The sequence below is a fragment of the Agelaius phoeniceus genome, chromosome 22 (genome assembly GCF_051311805.1).
Source record: "Agelaius phoeniceus isolate bAgePho1 chromosome 22, bAgePho1.hap1, whole genome shotgun sequence".
Taxonomy (NCBI): domain Eukaryota; kingdom Metazoa; phylum Chordata; class Aves; order Passeriformes; family Icteridae; genus Agelaius; species Agelaius phoeniceus.
In genome coordinates, this window is record NC_135286.1 from 2,415,447 (window position 1) to 2,441,460 (window position 26,014).

General features: G+C 45.3%; 1 protein-coding gene across 3 annotated transcripts in view; it reads right to left on the bottom strand.

Annotated features, from left to right (window-relative positions):
• The window catches only part of CSMD2 (CUB and Sushi multiple domains 2), a 276,036-nt gene that overhangs the window by 112,944 nt on the left and 137,078 nt on the right, over positions 1 to 26,014 (bottom strand). For 2 of the 3 annotated variants that reach the window (XM_077189434.1, XM_054648279.2), the window contains exons 11-14: positions 22,842 to 22,963; positions 14,624 to 14,727; positions 9,470 to 9,582; positions 619 to 801 (exon numbers count right to left, since the gene is read on the bottom strand). The exons of the other annotated variant lie outside the window; for it this stretch is intronic. In XM_077189434.1, coding sequence (XP_077045549.1) covers positions 619 to 801; positions 9,470 to 9,582; positions 14,624 to 14,727; positions 22,842 to 22,963 — 522 coding nt within the window. The remainder of the gene's footprint in view (positions 1 to 618; positions 802 to 9,469; positions 9,583 to 14,623; positions 14,728 to 22,841; positions 22,964 to 26,014) is intronic. 3 annotated transcript variants of the gene reach the window in all.

The following is a 26,014-nucleotide window of genomic DNA, read 5'->3' on the forward strand; positions in this document are numbered from 1 at the left end:
CACCAAGGGCTGATTTTCCCTCTGGGAAGGGAGAGCCCAGCACAGCCCAAATCTCTCTGCAAAGAAAATCCAGGTTTAAATCTGGAATTTGCTGGGTCCTGTCCACCAAGGGCTGATTTTCCCTCTGGGAAGGGAGAACCCAGCACAGCCCAAAACTTTCTCTACAAAGAAAATCCATGTTTAAATCTGGAATTTGGCCATCTCTTGTCTGTGCCGACCACCAAGGGCTGATTTTCCCTCAGGACAAGGCAGAGAGAACACAGCAGAGCCCAAATCTCTCTACACAAAGAGAATCCAGGTTTAAATCTGGAATTTGCTGGGTCCTGTCCACCAAGGGCTGATTTTCCCTCAGGACAAGGCAGGGAGAGCCCAGCACAGCCCAAATCTCTCTGCAAAGAAAATCCAGGTTTAAATCTGGAATTTGCTGGGTCCTGGCCACCAAGGGCTGATTTTCCCTCAGGACAAGGCAAGGAGAGCCCAGCACAGCCCAAATCTCCCCTGCCCTGCCCAGTGAGGAGCCCAAACCTGTCCCCAAGCTGGCTGAAGGCGCCACCGGGGCAGGCGCCACCACCTCGGCGTCCCCTCGGAGGGGGCCCAGGGAGCTGCTGACCCACTTACAAACACACACAGGTTTCTGAGCAGACCACTGGCTGCTCTTTTGGCAGGTGATGCTTTTGTGGCCCTTGAGCTCGAAGGCGGGCTGGCACTGGAAGTGCAGGGTGTCCCCGTGGCGGAAGCGGGAGCCCTCGCGGCGGCCGAAGGCGGGGACGCCGGGATCCCCACAGCTGCCCTGGTCGATCTCTGGAAGGGAGAAACAACACAGGGTTGGGTGAGGGAAGGGGCTGGGAGGGAGAAAACGGAGAATCTGGGTGTGGGGAAGGGGTTGGAAGAGAGAGAAGACAGGGTTGGGGTGTGGGGAAGGGGCTGGAAGAGAGAGAACAGGATTTGGGGTGTAAGGAAAGGGCTGGAAGAGAGAGAACACAGGATATGGGTGTGGGGAAGGGGTTCAAAGAGAGAGAACACAGGGCTGGGGTGTGGGGAAGGGGCTGGAAGAGAGAGAACACAGGGTTGGGGTGTGGGGAAGGGGCTGGAAGAGAGAGAACACAGGGTTTGGGTGTGGGGAAGGGGTTGGAAGAGAGAAAACAGGATTTGGGGTGTAGTGAAAGGGTTGGAAGAATGAATTTGGGTGTAAGGAAAAGCTTGGAAGAGAGAAAACATGGGGTTGGGGTGTGGGGAAGGGACTGGAAGAGAGAGAAGGAACAGAGAACTTGGGTATGGGGAAGGGGCTCAAAGAGAGAACACAGAATTTGGGTGTAGGGGAAAGGGCTGGAAGAGAAAGAACACAGGGCTGGGGTGTGGGGAAGGGGTTGGAAGAGAGAAAACAGGATTTGGGGTGTAGTGAAAGGGTTGGAAGAATGAATTTGGGTGTAAGGAAAGGGCTGGAAGAGAGAAAATACGGGGTTGGGTGTGGGAAGGGGCTGGAAGAGAGAGAACACAGGGTTGGGGTGTGGGGAAGGGGCTGGAAGAGAGAAAACAGGATTTGGGGTGTAGTAAAAGGGCTGGAAGGATGAATTTGGGTGTAAGGAAAGGGTTGGAAGAGAGAACACACAGGGTTTGGGTGTGGGAAGGGGCTGGAAGAGAGAGAACACAGGGTGTGGGAAGGGGTTGGAAGAGAGAAAACAGGATTTGGGGTGTAGTAAAAGGGCTGGAAGAATGAATTTGTGTGTAAGGAAAGGGCTGGAAGAGAGAACACACAGGGTTTGGGTGTGGGGAAGGGGCTGAGGCCCAGCTGGTGCAGCCCCCACAGGTTGTGGCATCCCAACCCTGATTTTCTCCTAAAAACCCCTCCTGACAGCTCCCCCCCACTCAAATCCAGGGTTTTGGGATAAGGAAAGGCACAATTTCCTGTTATCTCCTGCTCCCCTCCATCCCATTTCCAAAAGGCTCCCTGCCCTGGATCACTATTAGCTCCAAAAACCTCACTCCTCTTTAGTACTTCCACATTGTTTATCTGCTCCACACTCCTCTCCTCTCCCAATCCTCTCGTTTTTATCCCCAAAAACTTCATTCCTCCTGAGTGTTCCCACATTATTTATCTGCTCCTCACTCCTCTCCAAGTCCTCTGGTTTTTATCCCCAAACACTTCATTCTTTCATTCCTCCTGAGTGTTCCCACATAATTTATCTGCCCCACGTTCCTCTACTCTCCCAATCCTCTGGTTTTTATCCCCAAAAACTTCATCCCTTCATTCCTCCTTAGTGTTCCCACATTATTTATCTGCTCCACACTCCTCTGGTTTTCATCCCCATCATCTCTGATCAGTCTCGCTGTCTTTTTCCTCCCCGTTTCCAATTTCTTGCACCAAATTGGAAATCTCTTTTCTGACACTTCCTCTACAGAGGCAAACCATGGGAGCTGAGATTTGCATGACTCCCTCTAATATCCCAATTTGGCTGGAATAACAACAAGCACCCTCATTATTATTCTGGCTCCAGGCAACTCCACATCCAGGTGTATTTTGAGCAGGAGTCACTGAGCTTCTGCTGCATCTCGAGCTGAAAACTCACTGCTGGCTAATGAAGCATCCCCAAAATAATTTAACATAAATTAATATTAAAAGTTTTCATGAAACAGGCTGAGGTTTTTTTGCCTCTCAGTGAAAGCACTTTGCCAGGATTTACGGATCTTCCTGCACACTTTCCAAATCCAACTGTTTAGGAGCTGCACTTGCATATTAGGGATGGAAAATGAAAATTTTGGGTGTTAAAGCTGCACTGAACTGTTCATTCCTCCCCTCAAAAACGCACAAGGCCAGCAGTGCTTAGCATGAAATGAAAATTCAGCTGGAAAACTCAAGGAATAGCAACGAGCTGGGATGGGAGGAGTGGATGTGGAACATTTATCAGCGTGTCTGACAGGGACCTGAGGGCTGGGGATGCTCCCTGCTGCCACTCAGAACACCCATGGCTGTCACACCCTGCCTGGGCTGTGGCAGCCCCAAAATTCCATGCACAGACACAAAAAATTCCCATCCTGGCAGCCCCAAAATTCCACATACGGACATAAAAAATTCCCATTGTGGCAGCCCTGAAACTCCTCCACAAATGGACACAGAAATTCCTGCCTGACCCCATCATGGCAGTCCCAAAGTTCCACACATGGACACAAGAAATTCCCATTGTGGCAGCCCCAAAACTCCTCCACAAATGGATACAAGAAATTCCCATTGTGGCAGCTCCAAAATTCCATGCACGGACACAAAAAATTCCCATCCTGGCAGCCCTGAAACTCCTCCACAAATGGACACAGAAATTCCTGCCTGACCCCATCATGGCAGTCCCAAAATTCCACACATGGACACAAGAAATTCCCATTGTGGCAGCCCTAAAACTCCCCCACAAATGGAAATAAAAATTCCCATTCTGGCAGCCCCAAAATTCCACACATGGACACAAAAAACTCCCATTGTGGCAGCCCTAAAACTCCCCCACAAATGGAAATAAAAATTCCCATTCTGGCAGCCCCAAAATTCCACACACGGACACAAGAAATTCCCATTGTGACAGCCCTAAAACTCCTCCATAAATGGACATTAAAAATTCCCATTGTGGCAGCCCCAAAATTCCACACACTGACACAAAAAACTCCCATTGTGACAGCTCCGAAACTCCTCCACACGTGGACATAAAAAATTCCTGCCTGACCCCATCATGGCAGCTCCAAAATTCCACACACCAACACCAAAAAATTCCCATCCTGACAGCCCCAAAATTCCCCCACAAATGGAAATAAAAATTCCCATTCTGGCAGCCCCAAAATTCCACACACGGACACAAGAAATTCCCATTGTGGCAGGCCCAAAACTCCTCCACAAATGGACATTAAAAAATCCAGCCTGACCCCATCATGGCAGCTCCAAAATTCCACACACCAACACCAAATAATTCCCATCCTGAGAGCCCCAAACCTCCCCCACAAATGGAAATAAAAATTTCCATTCTGGCAGCCCCAAAATTCCACAAATGGACACAAAAAACTCCCATTGTGGCAGCCCTAAAACTCCCCCACAAATGGAAATAAGAATTCCCATTCTGGCAGGTCCAAAATTCCACACAAGGACACAAGAAATTCCCATTGTGGCAGCCCTAAAACTCCTCCACAAATGGATACAAGAAATTCCCATTGTGGCAGCCCCAAAATTCCACACATGGACACAAAAATTCCCATCCTGGCAGCCCCAAAATTCCACACATGGACACAAGAAATTCCCATTGTGGCAGGCCCAAAACTCCTCCACAAATGGACATTAAAAAATCCAGCCTGACCCCATCATGGCAGCTCCAAAATTCCACACACCAACACCAAAAAATTCCCATCCTGACAGCCCCAAAACTCCCCCACAAATGGAAATAAAAATTCCCATTCTGGCAGCCCCAAAATTCCACACATGGACACAAAAAACTCCCATTGTGGCAGCCCTAAAACTCCCCCACAAACGGAAATAAAAATTCCCATTCTGGCAGCCCCAAAATTCCACACACGGACACACGAAATTCCCATTGTGGCAGGCCCAAAACTCCTCCACAAATGGATACAAGAAATTCCCATTGTGGAAGTGCCAAAATTCCACACATGGACACAAAAATTCCCATCTTGGCAGCCCCAAAATTCCACACACGGACACAAGAAATTCCCATTGTGGCAGGCCCAAAACTCCTCCACAAATGGACATTAAAAAATCCAGCCTGACCCCATCATGGCAGCTCCAAAATTCCACACACCAACACCAAAAAATTCCCATCCTGAGAGCCCCAAAACTCCCCCACAAATGGAAATAAAAATTCCCATTCTGGCAGCCCCAAAATTCCACACATGGACACAAAAAACTCCCATTGTGGCAGCCCTAAAACTCCCCCACAAATGGAAATAAAAATTCCCATTCTGGCAGCCCCAAAATTCCACACCTGGACAAAAAAAATTTCCATCTTGGCAGCCCCAAAATTCCACACATGGACACAAGAAATTCCCATTGTGGCAGCCCTAAAACTCCTCCACAAATGGATACAAGAAATCCCCATTGTGGCAGCTCCAAAATTCCACACATGGACACAAAAATTCCCATCTTGGCAGCCCCAAAATTCCACACACAGACACAAGAAATTCCCATTGTGGCAGGCCCAAAACTCCTCCACAAATGGATACAAGAAATTCCCATTGTGGCAGCTCCAAAATTCCACACATGGACACAAAAATTCCCATCTTGGCAGCCCCAAAATTCCACACACGGACACAAGAAATTCCCATTGTGGCAGGCCCAAAACTCCTCCACAAATGGACATTAAAAAATCCAGCCTGACCCCATCATGGCAGCTCCAAAATTCCACACACCAACACCAAATAATTCCCATCCTGAGAGCCCCAAAACTCCCCCACAAATGGAAATAAAAATTCCCATTCTGGCAGCCCCAAAATTCCACAAATGGACACAAAAAGTTCCTGCCTGAGCCATGGCAGCCCCGTCCTCCTGAAGGCCACAGGAGCCTCCCCAGAAGGGTCAGAGATGCCAAAACCCCAGAGCCAGCCCCAAATGTTTCCCTCAGCTTGGGCAGGGATGGGAATCACAGAAATTCTGCACCAAGCAGCTCCAGCTTAGGGAAAAGCAGAATTTCCAGAGCTGGGATTCCAAAGGGAGCTGGGAATGTGCAGCATCAATAAAATCGGGGTGTGCTGAGGGCATCAGGAGCTCAGGAAAAAACGCAGCCAAGTGAGGTAAAATCAGCATTTTGACCCTTGGATGAGAGAGAATAAAGACATCACTGCAGGGTCTCCTCCCTCCTCACCCTTTCCTGTCACCCAGCTCCAATCAGGGGGTTAAAAATGGGAGGAAAATGAGGAATTAGAGCTCCCAATTCCCACCCTCTCCTTGTCAGCAGCAAGCAAACACAGCTCGAAGGTTTCATCACCTCACAGAGGTCAGGAAATGGAATTTATTTGGAAATTCCATTTTTTTGACCTGAGGAAAATCCCCTGGTTCCTGCATTTCTTTGTGGAAGGGAGTAAAATCCATGAAATATTGAGCAGGGCAGAAGTTCCATTAAAAAAAAAGAAGAAAAAAGGAGTGATTCAAAAATATCAAAACATGTTACTTCAATAAGATTGAAACATTCCTCCTGATGAATGTTTAAAGCAAAATCACTTCCACATTAGAATAATAAAAGTCAAAACTAAACAAGAACATCCAAACCAAGTGTTTTGACATTATTGAAAGGAAACAAGTTGACATGAATCTTTCACAGCTTTCCCCATCAAATATTATTCATACAGGGGGAAATTTTTTGACAAAACTGCGTTTTCTGAGGGAAAAATGTGGCAGCAGGAATTTTGCAGAGCTCTTTGTGCTGTTTGGCTGAGGGTGGTGGGTGGGAAATTGGGTGAGGAATAAGAAAAAAACCTCCCTCACACCTCCCCAAATCCAGGCTGCTCCTCCCTGGGAATTCCTGCTCTTGCAGGAGGAAAGGGGGGAAAATGAGGGTTTTTGTGAGGGAAAATGAGGATTTTTGTGAAGGAAAATGAGGATTTTTGTGAGGGAAAATGAGGATTTTTCTGGGGGAAAACGAGAAATTTTTCTGGGGGAAAATGAGGAATTTTTCTGGGGGAAAACGATGAATTTTTCTGAGGGAAAATGAGGAATTTTTCTGAGGGAAAATGAGGAATTTTTCTGGGGGGAAATGAGGAATTTTTCTGGGGGGAAATGAGGAATTTTTCTGAGGGGAAAATGTGGAATTTTTCTGGGGGGAAAATGAGGAATTTTTCTGGGGGGAAAATGAGGAATTTTCTGGGGAAAAACGAGGATTTTTGGAGCTGCCAGCAAGTCAAACTGTGGTTTCTGGAAGGGGTAGCCACAGGGTGAAGGATTTGTGAGACTGAGGAAACACCACAAATGTCACCCCCAGTCAGGAAACACCCAGGAAAATGTTTTACCTCACACACAGGATTTTGTACTTAAATGACCTTGCTTAATTAATTAATTAAAGCTAATGGGGTCAGGTAAGAATATGGAGGAATCAAGACCAGGGTGTTTCTGTTGCCTTTTAGTTTTTGCCTCCAAGAATGAATAAAAATGATCCCATTTTTATCCCATTCCAGCCCAAAGGATTCTCTGGTTCTGACCCTATGGAAGGGGTGGAACAGGATGGACATTAAGGCCCCTTCCAACCCAAACTGGTCTGGGATTCCAGAAAAAAACAGATCTAAAGAGAAAACACACCAAGGAGGGGGTGAATTAAAAGGAAAAATCCCTTCCTGCCCCTCCCTGCCACCCAAAACCAGCAGAGCAGAGCAAGGGCAGCACTGGGCCCGGCTCTGCTGGGACCAGCATCACTTTAAACCCTGTCCTGAGCTTTGGGCCAGGCTTAAACACCAGGAACAGGACCCTGGCAGAGCTGAGCTCAGCACAGCACGAGCTCAAAGCCCTTCTGTGGCTCCTGCTCAAGCCATTAAATTAAATTTGATTCAAATTAAATTAAATTTAATGGGAGAGCAGAGAAGGAGGGATGGAAACCCCTTGGCCTCCTGAGAGACCCCAACACCAACAAAACAGGGGAGTGGGAGATGCAGAACCTAAAAAAAAATAAATAAATCCAGAGCTGGATTCCCACCTGGATAATTGGCAGAAGAGCTGCAGGAAACAGCAGCTCATCCCAGCTAAGTTTGGAAAAAAAAAATAAAATAAAATCCTTATTTCTTCTGCTGAAGAACTGGAGTTTATTTCCAAGCAAGAGCATAAAAGTAAATCAATTGTATCAATTCCTGTGGTAAGATGAAGAAGTTTGATGAAAAGCACAAAGGGCAGGGGAGGAAATCTCCAGCTCCAGCCCTGCAGAGCTCCTAAGCCTCTTCAGCACCGTGGGGCTGAATTCCAGCTCTCCACAGCCAAAGCCTTGCTCAGCACTCCCCTGACAATAAACAGCTTTTAATCATCCCCTGCCTGCAGCAGGGGGCTCAGACCTGACTCAGCTCCTTCCCAATTCCAGCAGAAATCCAAATTAAATTAGTGTGGGAGCGCCCATAAATCTGGTTTTAATTTGAAATTCTGGCTTTCTGTTAAAGCAATGCAACAGTGAATTACAATTTGGCTTTGTTCTGGATTTTTGGTGGGGTTTTTTGTGATGTTTCTGTTCTTACCACAGGAATTTATAAAATTCATTTACTGTTATGCTATTGCTTGGCATAAACTCAGGTTCATCAGTAGAAGAAATAAGGTTTTTTTTTTTTTTTTTTTTTGGAATTCAAATAGGGGAATATCCCTCAAAAAGAAGAAATTATGGGAGTCTGGATCTTCTTTAACCAATCCTAAATTTATCAGGAACTTCTGAACAATGTGGTCTGAAGGAACCCTTTGTCCCAGCTGTTACAGGGGGCTGGGAATTCTGCAGGAATATCCTGAGGGATGTGGAAGGGCAGCTTCACAGGGCAAGGAGTTTTCCCAACAAATCACCCAGGATTAAAGGAAGAAAGGGAGAAGGGAAGCCCCAGGATGCCAAAAAATTCAGCATCCCTCAGCTTTGTGCAGTGGGGAGGAAGGAAAGGGTTCTCCAGGAAAGTGGAGCTTAATCCAAACTCCTTCTGCCAAGCACTGGAAATGCTGAATTATTGTTCATTAAATGAGAGAAAAAAAAAAAAAATCTGTTCAGGAGGATAAAAGTTGGGATTGGAGATTTGGGAGCGATTTTGGGGAACATCAAGGAGCCAGAGCTGAACTGAGACCCAAGTGATTTACACAGGCTGCAAACTTTCATTATTTAAAATGAATAATGTGCATTTGGGGCTGGAAATTCCAGAGCTGAACGCTCCCACTGGGCACTTCCAGCACCTCTCAGGGACATTTCCCCTCACAGTTTCCCTATTTTTGCCAACACCTGTGACAACAGCAAACACACAAGCTTAGGCCAGACTTGAGCACTCACATTTTGCTGCATTCCATGAGTTTCTTTGAAAAAAATCCCAATATTAACTTTTATTAACTTTGATTTCACCTGGAACAGCCCATTTTAAAGCAGCTGACACCAGAGATCTGCTGGAACCAGGGATTCCCCCATCCCATCCCATCCCCTCCCACAGGCACAATCTGTTCCTGTCAGCTGAAATTCCCTTTTTTTTTTTTTTCCAATAAAACACCTGAAATGGCAACGGGGCAGCCCCCACCCAGCCAGCTTGGATGGGAAAGGAAACTCTTAAGGAAAAAAAAAATAAATAAAACCAAACCTTCAGAGCTTTGATTTATTTAGAGGAGCTCCCTTTTCTGCCCAATCCCTGCACCCAGTTTTGGTTTATTTAGAGGAGCTCCCTTTTCTGCCCAATCCCTGCACCCAGTTTTGGTTTATTTAGAGGAGCTCCGTTTTCTCCCTGCACCCAGCTGGTCCCTGATATTTTGGGAAAAGGGGAACTGGGAGGGAGGAGCCTGGGCTACCTTCATAGGTGGCTTTGAAGCCCAGCAGGTTGCTGACACTGTCGGTCTGGAAGAGGAGCCACATCTGGTGCTGGGTGCTGACAATGAGGTCAGGGACTGTGGTGCCTGTCAGGCTGCAAAAATAAATAAGAAAAACAAATTAAAATGATATAATATATAAAAATTAGTTAAAATAATAATGATTTTAAATATTATATATGTATATTAATTATATATTGTTAAATTATACTGTTGTTAAATTATACTGTTATTAAATTATATATTAATATATTAATATTATATTAATTAATATTATATTACTATTAATATATTTTATATTAATAAAATAGTCTTAGAATTATAAAATTAATAAAATAATATAATAATATAATAAAGACATAATAATGTAATATATGAAACTATAGTATGATTAAATTATATATCATATTAATTAAAATAAAGGATAATATAAAATAATATAAAATATATAATAAAATAAAATTATAAAAAATTAATTTTATATAATAAAAATAAAAACATAATGATATAATAGATAATAATATGATAATACAACAAAGATATAATATAAATACATAATATAATGTAAAATATTATATAATTATAAATAATATATAAATATTCTATTATTATAAAAATATAATATAATACATAATAATATAATAAAAACAGCCTCTAAGTGGCCTCAGATTCATCACCCTCAAATAAAGGACTCTGCAGGAGAAGGAAATGCCAAACTAATTAAGAATCACCCCAAAAAACGGGAGATTTCCAAGCCTGGTGTCAGCGTGCCACAACCCAACCTGCTGGGCAGACCTCAGCAGGTCAGAGAAAGGATGTTACAGATAAGGAAAAATAAACAACTTTGAGAAGGAGAACCAAGGAATCCTGACTTCTTCTTGGGTCTTGGGGCTGGCAAAAAGAGACTTTGCAACACCTTGAAATGACCACCTTTATATGAAGAGTTTAAGTAGAATGACAGTGAATTTATCACAGGGTGACAATGTAGAATTTTGGGGTTTTAGAATGGGGGTTCAAGAGGCAAGATGGAGGAATCTGGGCGTGTCCTCTCCTCCTTCTTCCTCTTGGCCTCCATCTTCTGCTGGGATGGTGGCACTTTTGGATTGGTTTAAGGTAGAAGCTCACTGTCTGACATAGGTGATAGGTATTAAAAAATGATTGTAAATAAAGTACACGTAGTTCTTAGTATAAAAAGCCAACACCACCTCATGGGCAGGGACTGTGCCACAATCTGACCTGCCTGACAGATAAGGAAAAATAAACAACCTTGAGAAGGAGAACCAAGGAATCCTGACTTCTGCTTGAGTCTCAGGGCTGGGAAAAAGAGACTTTGCAACACCTCGGGGTCATCTCCACAGCAGCAGACAAAGCAGGAGCCCCAAAAGTGCTGAACACCCTGTGAGCCTTTGAGAATCCACACGTGCTGAACGCCCCTGAGCCCTTGAGAAGTGCCACTAATCCCAGCAGGACCAGGGCTCTGCCTTCCCCTCCCAGGAGGGCTGAGGAGATTGAGGGAAAAGTCACTGATCCCCCCCTATGAACGAGGCTCATTCAGCCTCTGGGATTCATCACCTCAGCACAGCTTCAGAGCTTTATCCCCCACCCACAGGAGCATCTTTGGCACAGGCAGATGGAGCTCAGCTCCTGCCTCCCTTCCCAGGAGCAGCATTTGTGTGGGTGGGATGATTATTCCAGGAGCAGGGCTCCTGTGTTGCCTGTGTTTAATGTTGTGATTATCCTGTTTCTGCTCTGGTATTATCTGCGAGAAATTCAGAAATTAAGAGCGAGTGGAGAGGGGTGAGAGGGGTTTTTTATCTTTTCTGCAGGGTTTAAATAAATCCCAATTGATGCCTGTGCTCAGCTCTGGGTTGGGCCTGGCCCCAGCTACAACAGCAGCACTCGAAAGGCTCCTGGATAAAAGTAAACTCAACAGAAGGGGACAGGGAATTGCTGGAGCAAGGCCAGAGGAGGGGTGTGAAGCTGATAAAGGGACAGGATCCAGGCTGGGAGAGTTGGGAATGTTCAGCCTGGAGAAGGAAAGGTTGAGTGGAGCCCTCACAGCTCCTGTCAGGAGAGCTGGAGAGGGACTCAGCACCAGGAACTGCAGTTCAAGGGAGAATTAATTCAAAAGGAGAGAATTGGATGGGATTTTGGGAAGAAATTGCTCCTGCCAGAGGAGGGATGTGATCCAGGCTGGGAAAGTTGGGAATGTTCAGCCTGGAGAAGGAAAGATGAGTGGAGCCCTCACAGCAGCTTCAGGAACTGCAGTGCCAGAACAAGGGGGAATGAATTCACACTGGAAAAGGGGAGAATTGGGTGGGATTTTGGGGAGAAATTGCTCCTGTCGGAGGAGGGATGTGAAGCTGATAAAGGGACAGGAGCCAGGCTGGCAGAGTTGGGAATGTTCAGCCTGGAGAAGGAAAGGTTGAGTGGAGCACTCAGAGCTCCTGCCAGGAGCTGCAGGAGACGCAGCACCAGGAACTGCAGTGCCAGGACAAGGGGGAATGAATTCACACTGGAAAAGGGGAGAATTGGGTGGGATTTGGGGAAGTAATTGCTCCTACCAGAGGAGGGATGTGAAGCTGATAAAGGGACAGGAGCCAGGCTGGGAATGTTCAGCCTGGAGAAGGAAAGGTTGAGTGGAGCCTCCTCAGCATCCCAGGACCTGCAGGAGAACTGAAGATGGACTCAGCACCAGGAACTGCAGTGCCAGGACAAGGGAGAATGAGTTCCAAGTGGAAAATTGGAGAATTAGGTGGGATTTGGGGGAGAAATTGCTCCTGCCAGAGGAGGGATGTGATCCAGGGCTGGGAGAGTTGGGAATGCTCAGCCTGGAGAAGGAAAGGTTGAGTGGAGCCCTCAGAGCACCTGCCAGGAGCTGCAGGAGACTCAGCACCAGGAACTGCAGTGCCAGGCCAAAGGGGAATGAATTCAAACTGGGAAAAGGGAGAACTGGGAGGGATTTTGGGGAGAAATTCCTGGCTGTGAGGGTGGGCAGGCCCTGGCACAGGTGCCCAGAGCAGCTGTGGCTGCCCCTGGATCCCTGGCAGTGCCCCAGGCCAGGCTGGACAGGGCTGGGAGCACCTGGGACAGTGGGAGGTGTCCCTGCCATGGCACTGCATGGGCTTTGAGCCCTTCTACCCCAAACCATGCCAGGATTCTGTGGCAGCTCCCAGGGCTGTGTCACCCCCCCAGTGCAGGTGACATTCACTCTGCTCCCTGCCGAGTGCCAGCTCCTCTCCAGGGCAGGGACCTCAGGGAAATGGGGCCTCCCTGGGCATCACAGACCTGTCCTGCCCATCCAGGGACAGGGGCACCTGCAGCAGCCATGCCCAGGCTCTGACCCTGGAGTAGATTTTTTTGTTTTTGTTGTTTTTCCTGCAATCACAATCCCAGCCAAGCTCTGCCCCCGCCTCTGCTCTGATTTCTCTGACCTGCAGCAGCATTTTATTGATCTCAGGCTGCTGGTTAAATGAAGAAGTGATCTTGTTTTAGTGCCTGTTTTGCATCCCAGAGATGTTCAGGAGTGTTATTGTTGATTCTCAGTTTATTTATTGAAGCAGCAGCCAGGCAGGAATGAGGAAAACTCCAAGAGGAAAAACCTCCAGGAAAAGGTGCTTCAAAGCTTTTTGCATCCTTTGCCCACCCCACTTTTAACAAGCTGGGGGATTGATTTGGGTGCTGGTTACTTCAGGAAATCAAATTCCTTCTTGCAAGTCAGGAAGCTCAGCCTAACAATCTGCCCTGCTCCCGTTTTCCAGGGGTGGGAATGAGCCTGGGAACAAAATCCTCCCCAGCTCAGTTTGGGGTGGAATCTGCTGCTCTGCAGCTCCCCTCAAGTGCATTCCTTGATTGGGAAGGCAGCAGGGCTGAGCTCCTCAGCAGCCAAGGAGAAGCGAAGAGCAAGGAAGAAAATTGGAATTACTGCCTTTGACGGGAGTTGCTGCATTTTGATTTTCCCAAAGAAACCTCACTTTGTATCCAGGTATTATTCCTGAATAATCCAGCTAAAAGTGGGCAGAAAACACTGGAAAAAGTGATCCATGGACTTTCAAGCACATTAATTAGCACTGTGGTCTTCACAGCTCGCTCCCATTTCGTTACTTTTCAATTAATCCTCCCAGATTATTAACAAAAAAACCAAAAAAAAAAAATCCCTGGAAGGATTAGCAGCAGGAATTTACTGGAAACTTCCTGGGAAAAGATTCCAGGCACTGCACCTTGTTCAGTCTCAGATATTGCAAATTTGCATCAGCCTCACCTGGCCAGATGCATTCTGGTACTCACACATAAAGCTCAGAGGGGACAATTTTCTGTCCCCAAAGTGACAGAAAAACACTAAAAAAAAAAAGCCCTAAAACCACCAGATCCCTGCATCCCAAGCCCTACAGCCCCACCTGGGCAGGTGCATTCTTGCAGGAGGGAACTGGGGAATTGGTACTCACATATAAAGCACAGAGGGGACAATTTTCTGTCCCTAAAGTGACAAAAAACCACTAAAAAAAAAGCCCTAAAACCACTGGATCCTGGCATCCCAAGCCCTCAGCCCCACCTGGCCGGGTGCATTCTGGTACTCACACATAAAGCACAGAGGGAACAACTCAAGGAAATCCAATTTTCTGTCCCCAAAGTGACAGAAAACCACAAAAAAAAAAACCCTAAAACCACCGGATCCCTGCATCCCAAGCCCTACAGCTCCACCTGGCCAGGTGCATTCTGGTACTCACACATAAAGCACAGAGGGGACAATTTAATTTTCTGTCCCCAAAGTGACAACCAGCCCCAAAACCTCCTGGATCCTGGCATCTCAAGCCCTCAGCCCCACCTGGTCAGGTGCATTCTGGTACTCACATAAAAAACTCAGAGAGGACAATTTTCTGTCCCCAAAGTGACAGAAAACCACTAAAAAAAGCCCTAAAACCACTGGATCCCTGCAGCCCCACCTGGCCAGGTGCTTTCCTGCAGGAGGGAATTCGAGAATTGGTACTCACACATAAAGCACAGAGGGAACAACTTAAGAAAATCCAATTTTCTGTCCCCAAAGTGACAGAAAACCACTAAAAAAGCCCTAAAACCACCGGATCCCTGCATCCCAAGCCCTCAGCCCCACCTGGCTGGATGCATTCTGGTACTCACACATAAAGCACGGATTTCTGGTCTCCGACCTGGCCCCCGTCCCCCACGGTCAGAGTGTCGTAGCCTCTCTCCAGCTCGAATTCCTCGAAGGTGAGTTTGATCACCTGCCAAAGACACAATTAACACCATTTATTCATCAATTAACACCAAGCCCTGCCCGTGGATCCCGCAGCAGCTTCCAAGAGCATCAAAATCTCCAAAACAGCCCCAAAAATTGGGTGTTTTTTTTTTTTTTAATTTGTTTTTTTTTTGGTGTTGTGGTTTTTTTTGGGTTTTTTTTTCTGGGGTTTTTATGGAGATTTTTTTGTTTTGGTTTCGGGTTTTTTTGTTTCTTTTGGTTTTTTTTTTTTTTGTTCTTTTTTTTGGGTTTTTTGTAGTTCGGTTGGTTTTGTTTTTTGGGGGTTTTTGTCTTTTTTTGTTTGAATTTTTGGTGGCTTTTTTTTGTTGTTTGTTTTTGTTTTTGGGTTTTTTTGTGGGGTTTTTTTGTGTTTTTATCTTTTGTTGTCTTTTTTTTTGTATTTTTTTTTTCTTCATGATTTTTACAGTGCTTTCGATCACCTCTGCTCCATCTCCTGCTTGCCCAGGTGACTTCACTGATATCAACATTTGTGTGCTTTTTGCAGCTCCGTGTGCCTTTTCCCACCCTTTCCCTCCCCAGAACTGGAATTCTGCAGGTGGGTTTGGACGTTCATGGAGTAAATGCAGAGTATTTTACTCCGTGGCTCAGGAAATGCAGAATATTTTACTCTGTGGTTCCTCAGGAAATTCTCCTGGTTCCTGGCCAGAGCAGGAGAGAATTTATAGATTTCTGTGAATTATCAGAGAATTCTCTCCTGCTGTCTGCACACACAACCCTCAGCATTTTCACATCTCTAATCCCTTTTTTTTCCCTCTCCTGTCCCACCCAAATTTTGGGTTTTTGCAGCCTCTCTGCATCACTTAGGAGCAGAACTCCCAGGGAAGTTGGTGCTCCAAGGGAATTTCTGATTTTCAAATCCAATTCAGGGGGCAGAGTCCTTAACCCAGCCTGGGATAGGCTGAACAAACAGAAAAAGAAGAGATTAATTAAATTAGAGTTTCACATCCCTCAGCAGCAGAAATGAAAGGAAACAAAGCCCAGGAAACCCAAAATCTTGGTTTTACCCTTCCTTGCTTTTCTAAGCAGCAAAATCTGAGCTGGTGTGGAGTCCCAGGGGTCTAAAAAACCCCAAGTTCAACCCAAAAATAATTTTTAAAATGTGTTTATACAGTTCAGGCTGAGCTCTGTTTTCTTTCCTAGGGATGAGCACAGTATTTTTAAATGCACAGAAAATGAAATTAAAGAAGAGTTTCACACCCCCCACCAGCAGAAATCAATGGAGTTTTCTTTCTTGGATTCTTTATCTGACCAGCAAAAAGACAAAAAAAAAAGCCCCCAAATGACTCAAATGCACGAGATCTTTGCAAATACAAGAAATTCCCTGACTTTTAACAGATTAAATCCCCAAATGTGGGTTGGTGCTTCTTTCAGCACACAACACCAAAATCACCAAAAGCCAAAAGGGAGAAGGAACCAAAGCCCAGGAAACCCAAAATCTTGGTTTTATCCTTCTTTGTTTTTGTAAGCAGCAAAACCTGAGCAGCTGTGGATTCCCAGGGGGATAAAAAAACCCCAAAGTTCAACCCAAAAATAATGTTTAAAATGTGTTTATACAGTTCAGGCTGAGCTGTGTTTTCTTTCCTAGGGATGAGCACAGTATTTTAAATGTACAGAAAACTAAATTAAAGAAGAGTTTCACACCCCCTATCAGCAGAAATCAATGGAGTTTTCTTTCTTGGATTCTTTACCTGATCAGCAAAAAGACAAAAAAAAAAAAAAAAAGCCAAAAAAAGCCCCAAAACCACTCAAATGCGCGAGACCTTTGCAAATACAAGAAATTCCCTGACTTTTAACAGATTAAATCCCCAAATGTGGGTTGGTGCTTCTTTCAGCACACAACACCAAAATCATCAAAAGCCAAAAGGGAGAAGGAACCAAAGCCCAGGAAACTCAAAATCTTGGTTTTGTCCTTTGTTTTTGTAAGCAGCAAAACCTGAGCAGCTGTGGATTCCCAGGGGGATAAAGACCTCAAAGTTCAACCCAAAAATAATTTTTAAAATGTGTTTATACAATTCAGGCTGAACTGTAAGAAAACTGAAAGTTTTCTTTCCTAGGGATGAGCACAGTATTTTTCAATGCACAGAAAATTAACTTTAAGGATTTTAACTGATTTTTAAATGAGTTTTTTTCCCCCAAAGCCCCAGGATGGTGAACCAGGAGCCCGGGTGATGCTTCAGACAACCTGAATTTGTGTTCCAATATTAACCTGTGCAGGCTCTAAAAGCATGGAAAGTTGGAATAAAGCAATTAATTAACCCAGAGAACATGGAGCTGCAGATGTGCACACACCATTCCCTCAGCCACTCCAGGAGCTGCATCCTGAGCAGCCTGACCCTAATTAAACAATTAATTACATCCTAGCACACCCAGACTGCAACCTCGTGGCACCAAGATTTGGGTGCTGAATTTTGTGTTTATTTACCCAGTTTTCTGTTTTGTGGAGTGGTGTCTTTTTTTTGTTTGTTTGGTTTGTTTTTTGTTTGTTTGGGGTTTTTTTTTGTTGGTTTTTTTTTGTTTGTTTTCCCTCTAAAAGCTGGAAATGTAATTTATTTTATTTAATTATTTAATGATTTGTCCAGTCACATTTTGAGGAGAAAAATCCACAATAATTCACTCTGGTAGAACAGCAGCTCGTGTAGTTCTATCCTGAAGCTTTACAAGCTTGTATTTATTTACCCATTGTATTTATTTACTTATTTTCCTGTTTGGTTTTTTTTTAATATTGTATTTATATACCCATTTTCCTGTTTTGTTGGTTTTTTTAAATATTGTGTTTATTTATCCATTTCCTGTTTTTTTAATATTGTATTTATTTACCCATTTTCCTGTTTTGTTTTTTCTTTTTTAATATTGTATTTATTTACCCATTTTCCTGTTGTTATTTTTTTAATATTGTATTTATTTACCCATTTTCCTGTTTTGGTTTTTTCTTGAATATTGTATTTATTTACCCATTTTCCTGTTGTTTTTTTTTCTTGAATATTGTATTTATTTACCCATTTTCCTGTTGTTTTTTTTTTCTTGAATATTGTATTTATTTACCCATTTTCCTGTGGTTTTTTTAATATTGTATTTATTTACACATTTTCCTGTTTTGGGTATTTTTTTTAAAATATTGTATTTATTTCCCCTTTTTTCTGTTGTTTTTTCTTGAATATTGTATTTATTTACCCATTTTCCTGGGGGTTTTTTTAATATTGTATTTATTTACCCATTTTCCTGTTGTTTTTTCTTGAATATTGTATTTATTTACCCATTTTCCTGTTTTTTCTTGAATATTGTATTTATTTACCCATTTTCCTGTTTTGGTTTTTTTTTCTTTTTTAATATTGTATTTATTTACCCATTTTCCTATTGTTTTTTCTTGAATATTGTATTTATTTACCCATTTTCCTGGAGTTTTTTTTAATATTGTATTTATTTACCCATTTTCCTGTTTTTTTTTTTTTCTTGAATATTGTATTTATTTACCCATTTTCCTGTTTTTTTTTTTTTTAATATTGCACTTATTTACCCATTTTCCTGGGTTTTTTTAAAATATTGTTTAATTGTTTAATTGTTTAATTAAAACAATTTTTAAATATTGTTTAAATTTATTTACCCATTTTCCTGGGTTTTGTTTTTTTGTTTTGCTCTGAAAGCTGGACATGTAATTCATTTAATTTAATTCTTTACTGATTTGTTAAAGAGCCAGGGGAGCCACCAGCAACCCCAAACCTGGAACTGCTGGAGTGAAAAGGAGCAATCAGCAAAGCCAGGAAGATGGGAAAATGGGATGGGACTCCTGATTCCAAAGTGATTGGAAATTCAGTCACATTTTGAGGAGAAAAATCCACAATATTTCATTCCCGAGCAGCAGCTCTAACCTGAAGCTTTCCAAGCACATTTCTCATTTTTCCCTGCTCCCCTCAGGCTCCAGAATTTCCCCCTCCCTTTGGGATAAATCATCCCCTTCTCCCTCCATCAGCTTGGACAGGGATTTTTTTTGGGAATAACCCCAGGAGAAACCTCAACCAGCAACATCCATTATGTCAAGGAAGGGCCAGAAATAGCTTTTATGCAAATCCCCCAATTATCATATGCATTTCTCAGCTCCCCAGAGATTTCTTTTTCCACCGTGGTTGGAATTAATTCCCAAAGCACCAGGGCCCAGCTAAAAAAAACCCAAAACCCAAAGAGGTTTTGATGTCCCCCCTCTGCAGAGGAAAAAAAAAAAAAAATCCCAATTTTTCAATGAGGAGGCCTCAACCCTATGGATGCAAAATTCCCAGTTTTGAGGGGAAAATTGCAAATTTGGAGGGGATTTTGGGGCTCAGTGGATCTCAGGCTCTTTTTTTTTTTTGCCAGAGAAGAGGACTTGCAAATAATTCCTGAATTCAGCTCCCTGCTCCTCCCAAAGCTCCATGGTACAGAACTTGATCCAAAAACCACTGGAGTCCATAAAAAGATTACAAAAAAAATATTACAAAGTATTATTTCCAAGTATTTTATGGGAATTATTGGAAGTAATTCATCCCCAATCCTTCCCTCAGCCAGGAAATGCTGGGATCATCCCTGAGGGATGAGCAGGGAGAGCTGGGACCTTCCCAAAGGATTTGGTGCTTTTTTCCCAACCCTCCCTGCTCCAGGAGAGCTTTTCCCATCCTGGAAATTAAAATTTCCACCATGAAACACCTAAAAAAAAAAAAAAAAAACCTCAAAAACTGACATTAATTGAATTAATTAAAGGTATTTATCATTTCAAAGGCAAAGGCAATGGGATCTCCTCTCACAGCTGACAAATTTCCACATTTCAGTGGATGATGGAGCAGAACCTGCAGTTCCTTGGGCTGTGGAATCTCTGATCCAAGCTGGGAAATCTGAAAATGAATGGATTTGACCAATTCCAATCTTTTTTTAGAATTTAGGAAAGCAGGGAGAGCTGTGGCCTTCCCACAGGGGTTGTTGCTTTTTTTTCTTCCCTGCTTCAGGAGAGGTTTTCCCTCCCTGTAAACGACACTCAAACACCTAAACCCCCCAAAAATCCCTCAAAAACTGACATTAATTGAATTAATTACAGCTATTTATCATTTCAAAGGCAAAGGCAATGGGATCTCCTCTCACAGCTGACAAATTTCCATATTCCTGTGGATGACGGAGCAGAACCTGCAGTTCCTTGTTGGGAAATCTGAAATTAATCTGAAAATGAATGGATTTGACCAATTCCAATCTCCTTTTTGTACAGGTGTGACTGCCCTGGCCTGGGAAAGATCAATCCCTGCCCATTTTCCCCCAGCAATGGGAATTGAGTGTTTGGTGCCCTCACAGCTTTTTCCAGTCTCAGCCCACGACAAGGAGAGACAGGGCTTGTATTTAAATTTAAACCAGTGCAAAAATGTCAATAAATTCACAATACTGCACAAATAGCACGAGATAGACCCAAACCTCACTCCTCTGCCCCTGGGGGCTGAAATTCTGCTGGACAAAGGGGAAAAAAAAAGGGAAAAATCAGCATTCCTGGCACAGCCTCCCTGCCCTGATGAGCTGGGCTGCTCGGGCACCTCCCCACACCAGATATCAAAGAGGCTTCGATTGTAAATAATTACACTCACTTTTAATTACAACCCTGAACAAAACGAGCCTTCAGCAGGGAGGGGAGGGCAGGGATTTCAGGACAGCTGGGGAAACACCGGGAAGAGTCTGTGTGGGGACAGAAACCGAGCCTGGGGGGCTGAAAAAACCTGGAATGTGAGGGTGGGAAGAGGCTGGAAAAGGTTCCTAGAGAAGCTGGGGCTGGCCTGGGATCCCTGGAAGTGTCCAGGGCCAAGGTGGACAGGGCTTGGAGCTACATGGGGTGGTGGAGGAGTCTGGATGAGTTTGGAAGTGTCTGGATGTGTCTGGAAGTATCTGGATGAGTTAGGAAGTGTCTCGGTGTGTTTGGAGGTGTCTGGATGAGTTTGGAGGTGCCTGGAATTGTCTGCATTTGTTTGGATGTATCTGGGTGTGCATGGATGTGTTTGGAGATGTCTGGATTTGTCTGGATGTGTTTGGAAGTATTTGGAAGCATCTGGATGCGTCTGGAAGTGCCTGGATGTGCTTGGAAGTGTCTGGATGTATCTGGATGTGTCTGGAAGTGCCTGGATGTGCTTGGAAGTGTCTGGATGTGTTTGGAGGGGTCTGGAGGTGTCTGGATTTGCCTGGAGGTGTTTGGATGTCTCTGGATTTCTTTGGATGTATCTGGATGTGCTTGGATGTGTTTGAAAGTATTTGGAAGCATCTGGATTTGTCTGGATGTGTCTGGATGTTTCTGGCTGTGCACACAAACTCCACCACCACATCCCAGCCTCCAAACCCATTCCAACTTTTGTTGCATAAACCATCAGGGCAAAGGATCCCCTTTGTTCATCTCCTCCTCTCTGTAAATCAACAATTCTCCTCAACACCTTTGAACTGAAAGGAATGATTGGATGGGATATTGGGATTGAACCCTCTGTGAGGGTGAGGAGGGGCTGGGCTGGAATTCCCAGAGAAGCTGTGGCTGGATCCCTGAAGTGTCCAATGTAGAGAAACCTGGGACAGTGAAAGTGTCCCTGCCCTTCCTCCAGGTCCCTCCCAACCCAAACCTGGAATCCCATGAAATACAAGCCTGGAATTCCACAGAAACCCTTTCTCCCTGGAGCTGCAGAGCTGCCCAGCCCCAAGCTGGGGGTGAAGACCCACCTTCACAGAATGTCCAGAATCACTGGGTTGGAAGAGACCTTCAAGATCGAGTTCAACCCAGCCCCAACACCTCAACTCAACCCTGGCACCCAGTGCCACATCCAGGCTTTGTTAAACACACCCAGGGATGGGGACTCCACTGCCTCCCCAGGCAGGCCATGCCAGAACTTTATCAGTCTTTCTGTAAAAAACTTCTTCCTAATGCCCAACCTAAATTTCCCTTGGGGCAGCTTAAGGCTGTGTCCTCTGGTTCTGTCAGCTCCTGGAGACAGAGCCCAGCCCCAGTTGAGCACAGGCACCTTTCAGGAGCTGCAGAAAGTGATGAGGACACCCCTGAGTGTCCGTTTGTCCAGGACAAACATCCCCAGCTCCCTCACTGGCTCCTCACTCACAGGGTTTGTGTTTCCAGCCCCTCTGGATGTGCTCAAGAGTCCCAAAATCCTCCCAAGCTGAGGGCCCAGAAGCACAGGCACGTTTCAGGGGTTGTGAGGGGTGATGAGGTGACCCCTGAGTGTCAGCTTTGTGCCCTTTTGTCCAGGCTGAGCTCCCTCAGTGTTTCCTCACTCACAGGGTTTGTGTTCCCAGCCCCTCTGGATGTGCTCAGGAGTCCCAGAATCCTCCCAAGCTGAGGGCCCAGAAGCACAGGCACCTTTCAGGGATTGTGGAGTGTGATGAGGTGACCCCTGAGCCTCCTTTTGTCCAGGCTGAGCACCCCCAGCTCCCTCAGTGGCTCCTCACTCACAGGGTTTGTATTCCCAGCCCTTCTGGATGAGCTCAAGAGTCCCAAATCCTCCCAAACTGAGGAAGCACAGGCACCTTTCAGGAGCTGTGGAAGGTGATGAGGTCACCCCTGAGTCTCCTTTTGTCCAGGCTGAGCTCCCTCAGTGGTTCCTCACTCACCGGGTTTGTATTCCCAGCCCCTCCGGATGAGGAGTCTCACAACCCTTCCCAAGCTGAGGGTCCAGAAGCACAGGCACCTTTCAGGGGTCATGAGGGGTGATGAGGTGACCCCTGAGTCTCAGCTTCGCGCCCTTTTGGCCAGGCTGAGCTCCCTCAGTGGCTCCTCACTCACAGGGTTTGTATTCCCAGCCCCTCTGGATGAGCTCAAGAGTCCCCAAATCCTTCCCAAACTGAGGAAGCACAGGCACCTTTCAGGGGTTGTGAGGGGTGATGAGGTCACCCCTGAGTCTCCTTTTCTCCAGGCTGAGCTCCCTCAGTGGCTCCTCACTCACCGGGGTTTGTGTTCCCGGCCCCTCCGGATGAGGAGTCTCACAACCCTTCCCAAGCTGAGGGCCCAGAGGCACAGCCACCTTTCAGGAGGGTGATGAGGTGACCCCTGAGTGTCCGTCTGTCCGGGACAAGCCCCCTCCCCGAGCTCACCTTGGCGGGGTTGAGGGCGGTGATGACCCACACGCAGTAGGCGTTGTTGTCGTACTGCACGGGGTAGTTGGGGGACGTGATGACCCCGCTGGGCCCGCGCAGGTACGTGTCACACATCCTGGCTGGGGACACAAACGGGGACACTCAGCACTGGCGGGGGGCAGGAGGAGGGATGAGCTTGGGGTGGAGGTGGAAAAGGGAGGTGGTGGGAAGAATTGAGGAGTTGGTGTTTTCGCGGCCTACGCTGCTCCTTTTTTACACCCGGGCGGTGAAAATGAGGGGTTTGTCTATGAGGAGTGGGGCGATCAACTCTTGATCCCAAAAACCCCATATCCCATAAAACCACTGATCCTATCAAGCCCTGATCCCAATAATCCCTGCTCTCATCAATCCCTGATCCCATCAAACCCTGATCTCACCCAAAACTGATCCCAACAAACCCTGATCTCACCTAAACCTGATCCCATTAAACCCTCATCCCAACAAACCTCGATCCCAACAAACCCTGATCTCACCCAAACCTGATCCCAACAAACTCCAATCCCATCAACCTCTGATCCCACCAAACTCTGATCTCATCAACCCCTGATCCCACCAAACCTCAATCCCATCTCCCCTCAGACCAACACCCAACCACTCTCTATGCTCACACTGATTTATTTCCTTTTCTTCCTCCTTTTTTCCTCACAAAAACCCTTCTCCATCCAGGCCAGGAATGACAAGTCTCCTTCCTGATGTCCCCAAAAAACCCCATTCCCTTTCTTCCTGCAGATCAAACCCCCAAAACACTGCACAGCCAGGATTTATTAGGTCATTATTAAGTATTTATCAGCTGGTTTCCTTCTGCGGGCTCAGAACTAAGGTGGAAACTCAGCTCTGCATCTTCAAAACATCTCAGGTAAAGGAAAAGCTGGAAAAAAGTGCTTAAGCAGGGAAAATTCTGCCTGTGGAATGCCTTTGATGTAATATTTAGCTGAAATATTCCACAAAAAAAAGTGGGGAAAAACATCCTGGTTCTGGAAATATCCTCTGCTGTGATGAAGCCTCAAAATTAATTTATTGTTGAAGTTTATTTATTTATTTAAATGTATAATTTAATTTTGGAGATGTATTTGCATTTTGGAGTCTGAAAAGGTTTTTTTTTTCCTTTGTAAAATATAGAAAATAATCTCCTGGCCAAGCTGTGGGAATGGCTGGGAAGCAGCTCAGGAAGGAGCTGAGATCACTCATCCAGGATGCTGAACCTCTCCTGCCTCATCCACAGTGTAAAAAAAAGGGTAAATCCCATTATTCCCATTTTTCAGGTGGGATTAAGTGACTCTCCCAGGATCCAGAGGGAAGCTGCAGAAATTTCCCCCAGAATTTGCTCACTGGGGATTAAGAAATTATTGAAGCCCAAGGGGTTAAAATCTGGGACTGACTCTGGAATTTGAGGGAAGCCAAATAAAAAAATGGCACAAACTGGGAGGAAAAAGTGGCAGAAAGCTGAAATAAAAATCAGAGTTTTTAAATAGAAGAAAAAAAAAAACCCAAAACATGAAAGTCAGCAGCTAAAAAAATTAAGTTGATTCACAGAAACAGAATAATGCTGGCAAATCCTTTCTTATCTCTTGCAGGAGGACACCATAAATTTCCTTTACAGTGTCACATATTTATGCCAAATATCCTCTTACACTGATTCAATTTATTCCAGGCTTGTTTCAAGAATTACATGGGATTCCAAAGCCCTGAAAAAAATCTGCAGATGAAATTAAAAAGAACTGGGAAAAAAAAAAAAACCCTATTTATGACTTTAAGAGATTTAAAGGGATTCAATTAAAAATATTACAAGTTGTTCTTTATTAGCATTACAAATATCACAATGTGACATTTCAGAGAGGGAATGAAAACAAAATGGCCAAGGGCAAAATGGGAAAAATGGGAAAAAAACCTCAATTTCCTGATGGCTCATGGCACAGGATGAGGCTCCTGGGGAAGCACAGCCCCAAAATTCCACATTTCCCGTTAAAAATCTCCCTCCAGCTCTGCTTTTCCAGGTTTTATTCCAGTCTTTCCTCTAACAGGAGAAGGAGGAGAGGGGAGAAAACACCTGGAATAGGGAGAGGGGTGATCCTGCTCAGGTTTGACCTCCCTGAATTAAAAGAATGTTCTGGAGAGAGGGAAGGGCAGGGATTTAGGGACAGCTGGGGGGAGTCTGTGAGGGGAGGAGGAGGTGCCCAAACAGGGGCTGAGAGGCTGAAAACAGCTTTAAAGTGAGGGTGGGGAGGCCTTGGGGAAGATTTCCCAGAGAAATTGTGGATGTCCCATCCTTGGAAGTGTCCAAGGCCAGCCTGGGATGGGGGAAGGTGTCCCTGCCCATGAACATCTTCCTTAAGGTTCCTCCCAACCCAAACCCATCTGGGACTCTCTGACCTGGCCAAGGGATGACCTGAGGGCAGGATGGGTGAGAAATGAACAGTAAAGATTTGGGAGTTCCAAAAAAATCCCAAAATCCAGCCATGCTGAGCCCCCTCAGGCTGCCCCTGGATCCCTGGGAGTGTCCAAGACCAGTTTGGAGGGACAGTGGAAGGAACAGGATGGTCCTCAATGTCCCTCCACCCCAAACCACTCTGAGATTTGACCTTGAGGGCAGGATGGGTGAGAAATGGACAAGAAGGAGCTGGGAATTCCCAAAAATCCCAAAATTCAGCCAGGCTGAGCCCCCTGAGTCTGCCCCATCCCTGGGAGGTTCTAAGACCAGCATGGAGGGACAGTGGGAAGAACAGGATGGTCCTACCCAAACCATTCTGGGATTATTTACCTGAGGGCAGGATGGGTGAGAAATGAACAGCAAAGAGCTGGGAATTCCCAAAAATCCCAAAATTCAGCCAAGCTGAGCCCCCTCAGGCTGCCCCTGGATCCCTGGGAGTGTCCAAGACCAGCTTGGAGGGACAGTGGAAGGAGCAGGATGGTCCTACCCAAACCATTCTGGGATTACTTGACCCAGGGGCAGGATGGATGATGGAAAAGGGAGGAAGGAGCTGAGAATTCCCCCAAATCCCCAGATCCAGGCAGGCTGAGCCCCTCAGACTCCCTCTGGACCCCTGGGAGTGTCTAAGACAGTGGAAGGAGCAGGATGGTCCTCAATGTCCCTCCAACCCAAACCATTCTGGCATTATTTGACCCAGGGGCAG